The sequence below is a fragment of the Crocodylus siamensis genome, chromosome 3 (assembly GCF_052110815.1).
Source record: "Crocodylus siamensis isolate JL-2025a chromosome 3, ASM5211081v1, whole genome shotgun sequence".
In the NCBI taxonomy this organism is placed as follows: Eukaryota; Metazoa; Chordata; order Crocodylia; family Crocodylidae; genus Crocodylus; species Crocodylus siamensis.
This window is the reverse complement of record NC_143397.1, coordinates 236,277,643-236,290,288: the sequence shown is the minus strand read 5'-3', so window position 1 is coordinate 236,290,288 and position 12,646 is coordinate 236,277,643. Positions and strand designations below refer to the sequence as shown.

The 12,646-nt window shown below is 43.5% G+C and overlaps 1 protein-coding gene across 1 annotated transcript in view; it reads right to left on the bottom strand.

Annotated features, from left to right (window-relative positions):
* Positions 1 to 11,441, bottom strand: part of SLC30A8 (solute carrier family 30 member 8) — a 33,027-nt gene extending 21,586 nt beyond the window's left edge. Inside the window, exon 1 of the mRNA XM_090037370.1 lies at positions 11,362 to 11,441. Within this exon, the coding sequence (XP_089893496.1) occupies positions 11,362 to 11,441 (80 nt within the window). The remainder of the gene's footprint in view (positions 1 to 11,361) is intronic.
* Positions 11,442 to 12,646: the final 1,205 nt, after the last annotated feature.

Here is a 12,646-nt window from a genome sequence, read left to right as displayed (position 1 = left end):
ACTCCATTTTCCTCCTCCTGTATCAAGCAGACATAGGCAAAGGAGAGAATATCTGCCTGGTTCGTTACCAGGAAAGAGGCAGAAATTTCCTTTTTCTCCTCTTTAACCAAAGTCAACAAGTACAGATTAGCTGCACAAATCTGGTTGTCTCAATATTTTGGAGATGTTCTAAGTATTCAGTGTTCCCCCAAGTCAGCTTAGTTCCCTAGCAGCATGGTCAGAGGCTAACATGTGGTCTCTACTTAGCTGAGACAACTGATTCTCTCTACATGCTTCTGGGCAGTATGCTTGGAAGAGCAAATGGTCAGATTTAATGCCCAGTGACTTACATCGATTTCATAGACATCAGGGCTGGAAGGGACCTCAGAAGATCATCGAGTCCAGCCCCCTGCCCCAGGGGCAGGAAGTCAGCTGTCGTCATAGGATCCCAGCAAGATAAACATCTAAATTTCTTTTGAAGGCGTTCAAAGTAGGTGCTTGAACCACCTCTGGTGGCAAGCTATTCCAGACCTCGGGGGCTCAGACAGTAAAGAAATTCTTCCTTATGTCCAGCCTGAAAAGGTCTAGGAGGAGTTTATGACCATTCAAACTTGTCATCCCTTGGGGCGCTCTGGTGAACAAACGCTCCCCCAGATCCTGGTGAGCATCCCTGATAAACTTACAGGTGGCCATCAGATCATACCTGAGCCTGCGCTTTTCCAGGCTGAAGAGCCCCATGGCTCTCAGCCTGTCATCATAAGGTCTGTTTTCCTGACCTCTGATCATGCGCGTGGCTCTCCTCTGGATTCTCTCAAGGTTCTCCACATCCTTTTTAAATTGTGGAGTCCAAAACTGGATGCAGTACTCCAGCTGTGGCCTCACCAAGGCCAAGTACAAGGGGAGAATGACGTCTGGGGATTTGCTTGAGAAGCATCTATGGATGCAAGCCAGCATTTTGCTCACTTTAATAGCAGCTTCATCACATTGAAGGCTCATGTTCATCTTGTGGTCAGTCATGATCCCCAAGTCCCTTTCATCTGTAGCGCTAGCCAGCGTAGCACTGCCAAGCCTATAAGCATGCTGCAGGTTTTTCCTCCCAAGGTAGAGAACCTTGCATTTTTCAGTGTTAAAAGCCATCAGGTTGTCACCCGCCCATTTGCTGAGCCTGTCCAGGTCAGCCTGGATCATCCTCCTGTCCTCAGGTGTGGATGCTTTACCCCAGAGTGTGGTATCATTGGCAAACTTGGCCAGTCCACTTCTGATACCAATGTCTACATTGTTAATGAAGATGTTGAACAAAATAGGCCTAAGGACAGAGCCTTGAGGAACCCCACTGATCACAGTGCACTATGACGATTGATTTCCATCAACTTTTGACACTGTCTCTCACCCTGTTCTCATTAAGAAACTGGGGGGCTGTGGTGTAGACACCCACACAGTCAAATGGGTCGCCAACTGGCTGGAGGGCCGCACCCAGAGGGTGGTAGTGGATGGGTCCTTCTCAACCTGGAAGGACGTGGGCAGTGGGGTTCTGCAGGGCTTGGTCCTCGGGCCCGCACTGTTCAACATCTTCTTCAGTGATTTGGACGAGGGGGTAAAAAGCACCCTGTTCAAATTTGCTGATGACACTAAGATGTGGAGGGATGTGGGCACACTGGAAGGATGCAACAGGCTACAATCAGACCTAGACAGGTTACAAGGGTGGGTGGATGAGAATAGGATGGGTTTCAACACAGACAAGTGCAAGGTGATGCACCTGGGGAGGAACAACCGGCACCATACCTACCGGTTGGGGAACTCCCCTCTTGTCAGCACGGAGAAGGAAAGGGATCTGGGGGTCATCATTGACTCCAAGATGAACATGGGCCGGCAGTGTGGAGAGGCAGTTAGGAAGGCCAACCGCACCTTGTCATGCATCCACAGATGCATCTGGAGCAGGTCCAAGGAGGTGATCCTCCCCCTCTGTGCAGCACTGGTCAGGCCGCAGCTGGAGTATTGCATCCAGTTCTGGGCGCCACACTTCAAGAGGGATGTCGACGGCATGGAGAGGGTCCAGAGGAGGGTCATTCGCATGATCAGGGGACAGCAGGGCAGGCCCTATGAGGAGAGGCTACGGGACCTGAACCTGTTCAGCCTCCACAAGAGAAGGCTGAGGGGGGATCTTGTGGCCTGTTATAAACTAGTCAGGGGGGATCAGCAGGCACTGGGGGAGTCACTGTTCCCCTGAGCACTGCCAGAAGTGACCAGGAATAACGGTCACAAGCTGGCAGACGGTAGGTTTAGGCTAGATATCAGGAGGCGCTACTTCACAGTCAGGGCGGCTAGGGTCTGGAACCAGCTTCCGAGAGAAGTGGTGCAGGCTCCTACCCTGGGGGTGTTTAAGAGAAGGTTGGATGAACGTCTTGCTGGGGTTGTTTGACCCCAGTATTCTTTCCTGCCATGGCAGGGGGTTGGACTAGATGATCTGCTCAGGTCCCTTCCGACCCTAGAAACTATGAAACTATGAAACTACCACCCTCTGGGTCCAATCACGGAGCCAGCTCCCCAGCCAGTGGATCATGGTGGGCCGCAGTTAGCCAGTTTTGCCAAGAGGTGATCACAGGATACCAGATTGAAGGCTTTTTTAAAGTCGAGATATACAACATTAATCTCTTCTCCCTTGTCCAGGTGACAGGTCACCTGGTCGTAAAAGGAAATAAGATTGGTCAAGCAAGACCTAATTGCAACAAACCTGTGCTGGCTCTCTCTCAGGATGTTGCCATCAGCCAGTCTGTTAAGAATGGCCTCTTTTATAATCTTTTCTAAGACCTTCCCTGGGATGTGAGATGCTTTTGACTCATTTTGTCCCTGTGTTCCTTTATTTTCCCCGCAAAAGCAAATAAATTGTGGGTAAGCCATCTGGGGAACAGGGATCACATCTGGCAGCCTGTTGCCCTGCCAGTCAGCACCCTAGAGCTGTGCTTCTATAAGAAACTTACACTGTTTCATTTTTATATTCATCTGGCTTCTCATGTTTGACTGTGTCACTCGAAATACAGTATTTTGCTGATGTATTAGACCCAGAAGGTACCACAAATTGATTCATTCCAGATGGCTGAATTAAATACTGTAGTTTACTCACTTTCCCCTGGAGCTCCTGGCATACAAGTTTCTCCCTCTCCAGAGTTAAGATCCAGTGCTCTTCTGTATTTTGTGTGCAAAATTAATTTTCCCTTAACTTCATTTCCATTGGCTGGCACCAAAAGTTTAAAATCATCCTGGGGACTCAAGTCACAATTTGCTTATCAGTCTGCCAGGTTGGGGGAGGCAGTTCCAAAACTATCCCTCCTGTTTTCTCAGCCACCAAACATTTCTTATGGTGTTAGGAAATTATTCATTGTCATAGTCTTTGTGGGCTGGGTTTTTTTTTTTAATATTCAAGGTACCTTCTAGCCACCAGCTAACAATACGTTGCAATATCACCACAGGGCAAACAAATGCTGTATTACAGATCTCATCAGAGTGAGGAGGAAACCAACACAGAGAAGATGAAGCCAGAAGTGTTACATTTAGAAGCTAGAAGTTAGGCAACTAATAAAAGTGGCCTTGTTTCCAGAGGGGCTGAGCATCCACTGCTCCCTTTGAACTCAACAGGAATAAGAGGGGACAGCATCTGGCCCAGCATGTTAGAAAGGCTCTTGCCAGCTCCAGAGAGTAACAGGCTTTTCAATAGCTGCTCACCACTAATTGAAGGAATCTAAGAGACACATTTTTAAATGTGTAGAATCAAAAGCATACGATGCACAGATCTGGCCTGTCAAACCACAAACCTCCTGTGTGAGAGAGACAGGACAAGATGTAGCCTTTGAGCTTTGCAAACAGAGACCTAGATTAAAAAAATAATCTGTTCTCCATTTCCAATTCCCTTTCCTTTGTAAGAAAGGCATTGAGGGTGAATGTCACAGAGGGCACCTACTGAGTCATGCCTGGAAAGAGTAAAGAAAATATTAATACATTTTGCAGATGCTATACAAATCATTAACAAGCATGTTTGATTCTGGCTTCCTTTTGTTTGTTTTCATTTGATCTGTCGAGTGAATTGATCTACAAGCTGATGGCTATAATTGCCTTTCTCCTAAGTCATATCAGAGCTCCAAAGAAAGGGGAGAAGAGTGAAATCCAGCACTATCAAACTTCCCAGAAAAGTGACACCTCCCCCACAAAGGAAAACAACACTTTATCAGCATCTGACTTAATAATGAAAATGTCTTTAGAAATAAGACATCAAAACCATATTCACATCCTTTATGTAGGGGCCATGCTGATTTTATTTGAAGTTGTTCTTACCTTAGATGTTTTTAAGTCTACAGTTAGGACTGCAATTTTCAGCCATGATGTCCACAAATCTCCCAAATATTACAGGAGCAAAACAAAGGCAAACACTTACTTGTAGCACCTTTACATGAGCTATTAGTCATCTAAGGGACAGTAAGTGTGCCGGTAATTATTTTATTTAATTAGATTTCATGGGCCTCCAAAACTCATAAAATCCAACAAGAAGGAATTCTGTTGTCTTTTCTCATGTTGTTAGTGTCCAATGTCTTTTGCTCTGGTACCTTCTCAATGATTTTCACAAGAGAAAGAGCCACGAGGAATTTGAGCAGGTTAAATGCATCTGGTTTTATTTACATCATTCCTAGAATGAAATTCCTCAAACAATATTCATAGAAATACTTTTCTACAGGAGTCTCACCCAAACTCCAGTGGTCAGTTCCCAGGGAGTTGCACAACTTGACTCCATTCAGAAACAGAGCCAGAGTGCAAGCTCTGCAGAATCTCCTCTAGCCAGATCCTGCATCTTCACAGAAATGTCTTCCCAAGACTACCGTCTTCCCAAGACTGAAAACTTGCTCTCATGCTAAGAAAAATAAAGAGCTTCAAAAATAACATACTACAACATCACCTTATGATACCTGCCACAACAATACTACAAATTAATGTCCATTTTAAGTCTCCCTGAAGTCACTTTTTTCTGAGATATCTGCAAAACACTGACTAATGGCTAAGAAGTTAGACCTAGATCCTTAAAAGATTTAGATACTTAACTGCCATTGGTTTAATTCATCTCGGCCTTAATGTGCTATGACTTTTGCCTACTATTCTGAGTAAAACAGTCCCCTTATTACCATGTGTTGCCCTCATAAGTTCTCTCTCTCACATTTAGGATTGTAAGCTCTTTGAAGCAGGGGATCTTTTCATGACACATCTGCACAGTGTCAATGGACAGTTGGACCCCAAATTCTAACTGTGGAGTCTTGGTAGCATGGTAATACAATAGATAAAAACATTAATACCCATGTCTAAAGTCACATACTTTACAGGTACCAATAAGCTTCATAAACTTTCTCCCTTCTAGCTATGAAAAAAAGAAAGGGCCTGAAGAATTACCTTAAAACTGAGTATTTTGAACACAAGGCAGTTCATTCCATTAATTCAAGCATTTCTCACAGAAAATAGTGACCAGCAAGGTTTACTTTTGAATGAGGAGACTTATCTGAGCTCAACAGCAGTGCATGCAGTGTCCCGGAGACAGAGAATTGGTTTATTAGGGTATTGAGTCCCAAGAGGCAGTTTGTGGGTCTAATGGGGAAAATCAATATATGAAAACCTCTTTTACACCGTGTCTATATTAGGATGCTTCTACCAGTAGATTGCAATAACCATCAGGAAGCTGCCAGAGCATGTTCATTTCCCCGTGGCTTCTGGTGGCTGAACTCAGAAGCTATATGATTGAAAGAGATGGTACCAAATACTGGAGTGACTGTGGCAGCCAGCAGAAGGTGCAACTAAGTCTATATACTCTTTCTGTCAGCTATGGGATGCGCATAACCCTTCTTCTGCTCAGAAAGGTTGCTCTACTCCTGAAAGAAGGGATTCTACTATATTTAGTGTGGACACATCTGTAGGTTTGTTGGTAGAACTATTTTTGTAGATCAATGGTGCTCGACTTATTTGCGGGCCAGATGAGTGGCACGGGTTTGATCCACAGGTATAATTCAATGCAGGACCAGTCTGCAGCCTCACATGCTGGATCTATCCATGGAGTGACCCCACATGGTAGATCTAGCTTCAGAGTAACCTGTGCGCTGACACAACCGCATACACCAGCATGAACTGGTGCATGGAGCCATGTCATCTGGCCAATGAAGCTCTACAAGGGTCCAGAGATTTGGCAGAGAGATAGCAATGGTAATGCTAATTACCCCAGTTGGATCTGGCCTGCAGGTTGAACACCGCTGATATAGAGCAAACCTGAGATTGTGTGTATCTGATCATAAAATGGTAGGCACTATAGATGCCCAGCATATCCTAAGTAAAGATATAATTGCAATAAAAGCTACAGCATTGCTGCTTCTGACCATTTTATGCTTGTGACATTCTGTGTTTCACTTAAAGTCTCAGCCCTTGAAGGCAGATGATTATAGAAAAATCATTGGTTTAATTAAAAATGGACATTTTAGTCCTCATAACTCCAGAGAATGTTTTGAAATTGAGCATCCAGTCTCAGAAACCAAAGGGGAATATTTAAAGAATCTAATATTTTTCAAATCTCATAATTTTGGAGGGCACGGTGGGACATCTGCAAACTTGAACTTAGCCACCTTAGCAGCCACTAGAAGTTCAAAAGAACAGTGTTTGGAAATCTCAGAGATAATTTGAAGATGTCGTTTGAAGTTAATGATGACCTGTCCATGAGAGCTTGCAGATATCCCCTTTCCTTCTCCCGTTACCATGGTTCAACAGGACTGCAGCTTGGGGGTGGATGTCTGTGACACCACTGTGCAGGATAATTCTTTCTTCCCTGCGTATTTTAGAACTATGCACAGAGGCAGAAAGAGTGTGACCTGTGGTCCACAAGACTCATCCAAATGTTGTGGGTAAAGAGTCACATCTACTGAGCAGAAAGGGTGGTACAAACCCTACATTTGATGAACGTTCCTTTGAATCCATGGGGCTTCCCTTAGGCTTCACTTTTATGGGAGGAAAGCTAGGAAAGGAGGAAGCAAATAAACCTTACAGCCCTGGTATGTTAAAGGGTTTTACGTATGATACAACAGAATCAATATTCCTCAAAATCTTTAGTTTGGGCCTTTTCATAGTGCTGGAAGCCCAAGCGACAGGAGTCAATTACATGCCTAAGGGCTTATCTACAAATAGCTGTTGTTCATGAAGTGCTTCTATACTTCTTATTTACATCCTACTTTAATTTGAAACAATTTTGATGTGAGGACAAACCCTGAGCTTTATCTTCAGATCTCCTTTATCAGGTTGTTCTTTTTTGTTCCCTGTGTCAAAGACTCCTTTTAAACTTCTGGGTTGAAGTTGAAAAGATTCAGTTATTCTGGAGTCAAAGAGAGTCAGCAAAAGTAACTGCATCTCAGAGAAGCAAGAATGTAGCCTGTGGTATCAGTGTGACTTGGCAATAAGTTTCTGCATTTCTTTATCTGATCCTAACACTTGGTATCTGTCACATAACCTGCATAGTAGACTACTTATTAGGGCTTGTCACTCTATACTGCAGACTTCATTTAGAGTAATCAGAATTTAGCATAATTCAATTCCTTTATTTTTTTTAATGTGTTAACCATTGTAAAAAGGATTCAGGAGGCCTTTACCAATTTCTTTAATAGTATGCAAAATCTCTTTGTAATCAATGGAATTTTGCAAGGAGCAGTAAATCTACTAAGCATATACAAGTACACAAGAGGCACTTCCATCAGCATTGGATTGGGTCAAGAAGTCACTGATGTAATTAGGAGCATACTTGTTACAGTCCTACACTAATCATGGTGTTAATTAAGTGGGATATTGAATTGTTTACATCAATAACCCACTGATCTCTTGTCAGGATGTGACTTATGGTCAAGATTTTCAACAGTGATTAGTGGTTTTCAGTGTTCAATTTGAAATATGTTTGTGGCCTGATTTTCAGAAGATGGGTACTTAACTCTGTGAAAACAGCTTCCTTTAGAGCTTTTCAGATTGGATACAAAATACTCAACATGCACAGAATCACTTCTGAAAATGTTGGTCTGCTCCAGAAATGTGTATAGAGAGAGGCCAGCAACATAAGCAAAGCGAAAAGGGTTTTGTCATCAGAATATGATTAATTATGATGTGCACTAAAACAGACCAGTGGTAAAATTGTAGCTATTCTGGCCAGGTACAGAAGTTACACTTATTGCATGGTTAGTGCACCAAAAGCTCTCTGCAGCCATAACCAAACTGATGATCAGACCGATGTAAACTTCTTCCCTAAGATAACCCTGGACGGATGTGGCATCAGACTTCAGCGCTTTAAGTTAGAGTGCTGCAATGAACATCTGTATCACATCCTATCCTGACTCACAGTAGGTCACATCTCATTGACATACCATGGAGCACTGCAGCACCCCAATCATCCCCCATCGCAGGGCAGCAGTCTAGCCTAGGCCAGAGCTTGACTCCTCTGCCAGAGCTCTGGGCCAGTCCCACCCTGGGGTCTCAATGACCTCAGACAGCAAAGCCCACATTTCCAACCCTCCCACCCTTGTTCCCTCCGCTCAGCTATGTGCCACTGTCCGGCATTATCACTCAGTGTGTGGATTTCATCTACCCGGTCTGGGCATTTGCAGACCTGGTGGGACTCCTCACATGATTGGAGGATAGCCATAGAGGGCTACACCATGCACAGAAGGGACTGAACAGGGAGAAAAGGCGGAGGGGTACCTCTCTATGTGGGGGATCAGTGCACCTCTCTGGAGGCTGACATTGGCTCCAAAGATAAGCAGCTTGAAACCCTCTGGGTCAAGCTATGGGTGGGATGGAGGGGAGATGAGAGAGACCTAACTGTGGGCAGTTAGTACAGGCCACCGAACCAAGGGGAGGAGCTTGATCGAGAGTACTCTCAAGAACTGACAGAGGCCTCATGTGGAAGGGACATTGTTGTCATGGGCAGCTTCCATTACCTGGATATAGATTGAGAGGAACACTCAGCTAGGTCAGTGATGTAACTTCTTAACTGTAATCAAGGAGCTCTTTCTGATGTGGGAAATGCAAGGGCCAACCAGAGGTACCACTTTCCTAGACTTGGTCTTGGCCAAAGGAGATGATCTGGTGCATGGCTTAAACATTGAGGGTAGCCTGTGTGACAGCGACCATGAGCTCATCAGGTTCACTGTCTGCTGCAAGGTTGACAAATCATCTAGCAGGATTGAAGTCCTGGACTTCAAAAATGCTGATTTCAACAGGCTCAGGTTATTAGTAGGGGAGGCAATGCAGGACCAGAGATGGAAGGTGAATGGGGTGCAGGAAGAGTGGTTGTTCCTAAAGGACAAGATCCTCAAAGCACAAAAAAAACCCGTTCCCATGAAGAGGAAAGGTAATAGAAGGGCTGGGAAGCCCTCCTGGCTCCATAGAGACACTGTGGTCCTCTTGAAAAAGAAAAAGAGATGTACCCACAGTGGAAGCTAGAGACAGTCCTCAAGGAGGACTATGCAACAGTGGTCCACACTTGTAGGGAAATGATTAGGAAAGCTAAAGGGGCAACTAAGGTTTAGTTAGCCAAGGGAGTCAAGGATGATAGGAAGTCCTTCTTTATGTCTGTAGGGAGCAGAAGGAAAATAAATGGAAACATGGGGCCCCTGCTTAACACCTCTGGACAGCTGGTAATGAACACTAAGGAAAAAAACTGAACTCCTGAATGCCCCTTTGCTTTGGTATTTCACCAGACCAAGGGGAAAGATAAGTGAGATAAAGATCACAGGGGGCATGTGGGAATGATAGCCTTCCCACTGTGGATGCTGAGCTGGTGCAAAACCAACTAGAAAAGCTAGAGATTTATAAGTCAGCAGGACCAGATGGACTTCACCCAAGAGTGCTGATGGAGCTGGCTGAGGTCATTGCAGAACCCCTGGCAAAACTCTCTCAGAAATTGTGGCACACAGGGAAGATCCCTGAGGATTGGAAGAGGGTCAACATTGTGCCCATCTTCAAGAATGGAAAGAGGGAGGACCTGGGCATCTATAGGCCAATCAGCCTAATCTCTATCCCTAGGAAAATCCTGGAAAAATTCATTAAAGAGTCTATGTGCGATATGCTGGTTGAGGGTAAAATTCTGAACAACAACCTGGGCTTTTAGACCCTTTTACCAAGGGACACACCTGGGCTAGCTTTGTTCAGCTGGAAGCCAGTAAACCAGCTCTGAGATACCTTAGTAACTAAAAATGAGTCTCACAATATGAGAGAGTTTTTTTCCCCATAGGACAGGGATTTTCTTTATAGGAATATTACTCCTAAAGTTCACTTGAACAGTATTCTGTGTATTTATGGAGAAGGTAAATAATATTAAAACAATAATAAACAGTTTAACTGCTATGAAACTATGGCAGTAGCCCAGGCATATGAACAGAGACAGATTTTCATTAGAGCTGACAGCTTTTACACCAAGTTTCTGTCCCACTCATTTTAAGAGAGCCAAGCAATAAATAACCTGGAAAACAATGAGATAATGGAAATGTCAAGAGGTGCTAAGCTGTAGTGATGCTACTGTTTTCTTTAAAATATTTGCCATCCCTAAGCACAATAAAGAATCGAAACGTTTCCCTGTAAAACTAGTTCCAGCTAAACATTTATAGTTTTAAAAAGTCAGATTAATTAATACAATTAAGTGCATTAAGAATAAATATCCTTACAGTCTCAAAAGGCACAGTCTAGTCTTGTATTGCTTGCCTAATCTGAGCTCTGGAATGGCAGGCAATAGAAAGCAGGCAACAGAGGGCAGGGTCCTTGCCCCGAGTGATGTGCCCTTACTTACATGAGTAATCTTACACCAATGTTAGTAGGTGCATTGACTTCAAGTCTGATAGACTGTTCAAGTGAGTAACATTTTGTAGGATCAAGCCCTTTATGCCATCACATTTCTTTAACACCTAATAGATTATTTAAACATTCAGGCATGAAGGAGCTTTGAATCAAACACAAAGTCAATAGCACTATTATAATTCAGCCTCAAATCACATTATAATCAATGGGGTTTTGCATCCTATAATAAATCTAGTAAGCATATCAAATACATAATAGGGAAACACTCACTCCAACAGTGGATGAGTTCAATCTGTCACAGATGCAGATGCAGTATGCTAAAATTTAGTATATTAATCAAATATCTAATACGAAAGTTTAGAAGGAAAAATATATCATATAATGCCATTTTGAAGAGTGTGCACAGGTGCATCCCTTCTTACATTTTGAAACAAAGAGTTGAGAGCTTCACATTCAGCAGTAATATCTGCATATTAATTGCATCATTGTACTTTCAAAGGCAAAACAATATATTAAACAAAGTAGACACAGGTATGTTACCTGTCTAGAGCAAAGGAGTACTTCTTGGTGTCCCTTTCACTCACAAGGCAAGTTCTTTCAAGACCCTTTGTGGAGGCCATGATGAAGACTCTTTCTGAAACGTTCCTTCACTTTTTGAAGCCGACAAGGGTAACAATGCTCTCAGAATTAAATTCTCTGGCACAGGTTTAAAAAAAACCCAACAATGGTCTTTTTGATCACTTCACTACAAAGGAAGCTGCCTTCTTACTGGTAGTGGTATCACTAACTTGCCTAATTGTAACTTTCTGGGTTTAGTAGCTAGTTAGTTTTTCAGATGATCTGATGTGATCCTCTTTTATCACACAATAAAGAGCCAACCACTGTGCTTTAGGTTGCTGACTCAAAGCACATGTAAACACACACACACAGAGAGAGAGAGAGAGAGAGAGAGAGAGAGAGAGAGGTGATTAGAACAAGCTGGTTTGCCTGAAACAGTCAAACTACTGTTCCCTCTCTGCCTCCTTAGCCCCTGCTTGGCACAAGTATTCTTAATCAAAATGACCACTGTAAAGATTTATTCTTTCCCCTTCTCTGCTACAAATACTTCAAGAAAGGAAATGGAAGAAGGATTAGTAATAAATGCAGTTAAATTGAAAGAGTTGATTGAACGGTTTAATTGAACTTAATTTCAGTTCTGTGGAAGGAAAGAAAGAAAGAATCTGAGCTGCTCCTTCTGAGCAGTGAAGGAGGGTCTGTGCAGAGCATTTTCTACTCCTTTGAGGTCTATGTGAGTTTTGGCATTGACTTCATTGGAACTCAGATTTCACACTCCTTTAAGAGAGACGATTAAGGGGAGTATAAGCTTGCCTAGAAAGCTCAATGCCAGATTTGGCTTTACCCAGTGTGAACCCCAATCTCTATTTAGTTGCCACCAAAAGTGTTGGGTTCTGGGACACTTATGCATGTAAACTCACTTCATGGCAAGGTACACCTGAATTCCCTTCCTCCATATTACACAGTTATATATGTGCCAATAGGCCCCAGCTGGAGAGTGAGGTCTCACTGTGCTTGGTACTAGCCATATAACATATGTACAAGATGGTCCCCTGCCCCAAAGATCTTCCCTCTTTCCCTGCCTCCTACTTATCTGTAATGCCCCCCTTATTGCAGTACTCAGAAGACAATCAGTGTCAGGGATGTGCCAACATCCCTGGCTACATAATGGATTTTGCTCTAAAAATAAGCAAGATTTTAAAGCATAAAAAAAAGCAGGGGGAGGGGGGAGGACACAAGGTCAGCTCAGGCCTAGATGGTTCACTAGACT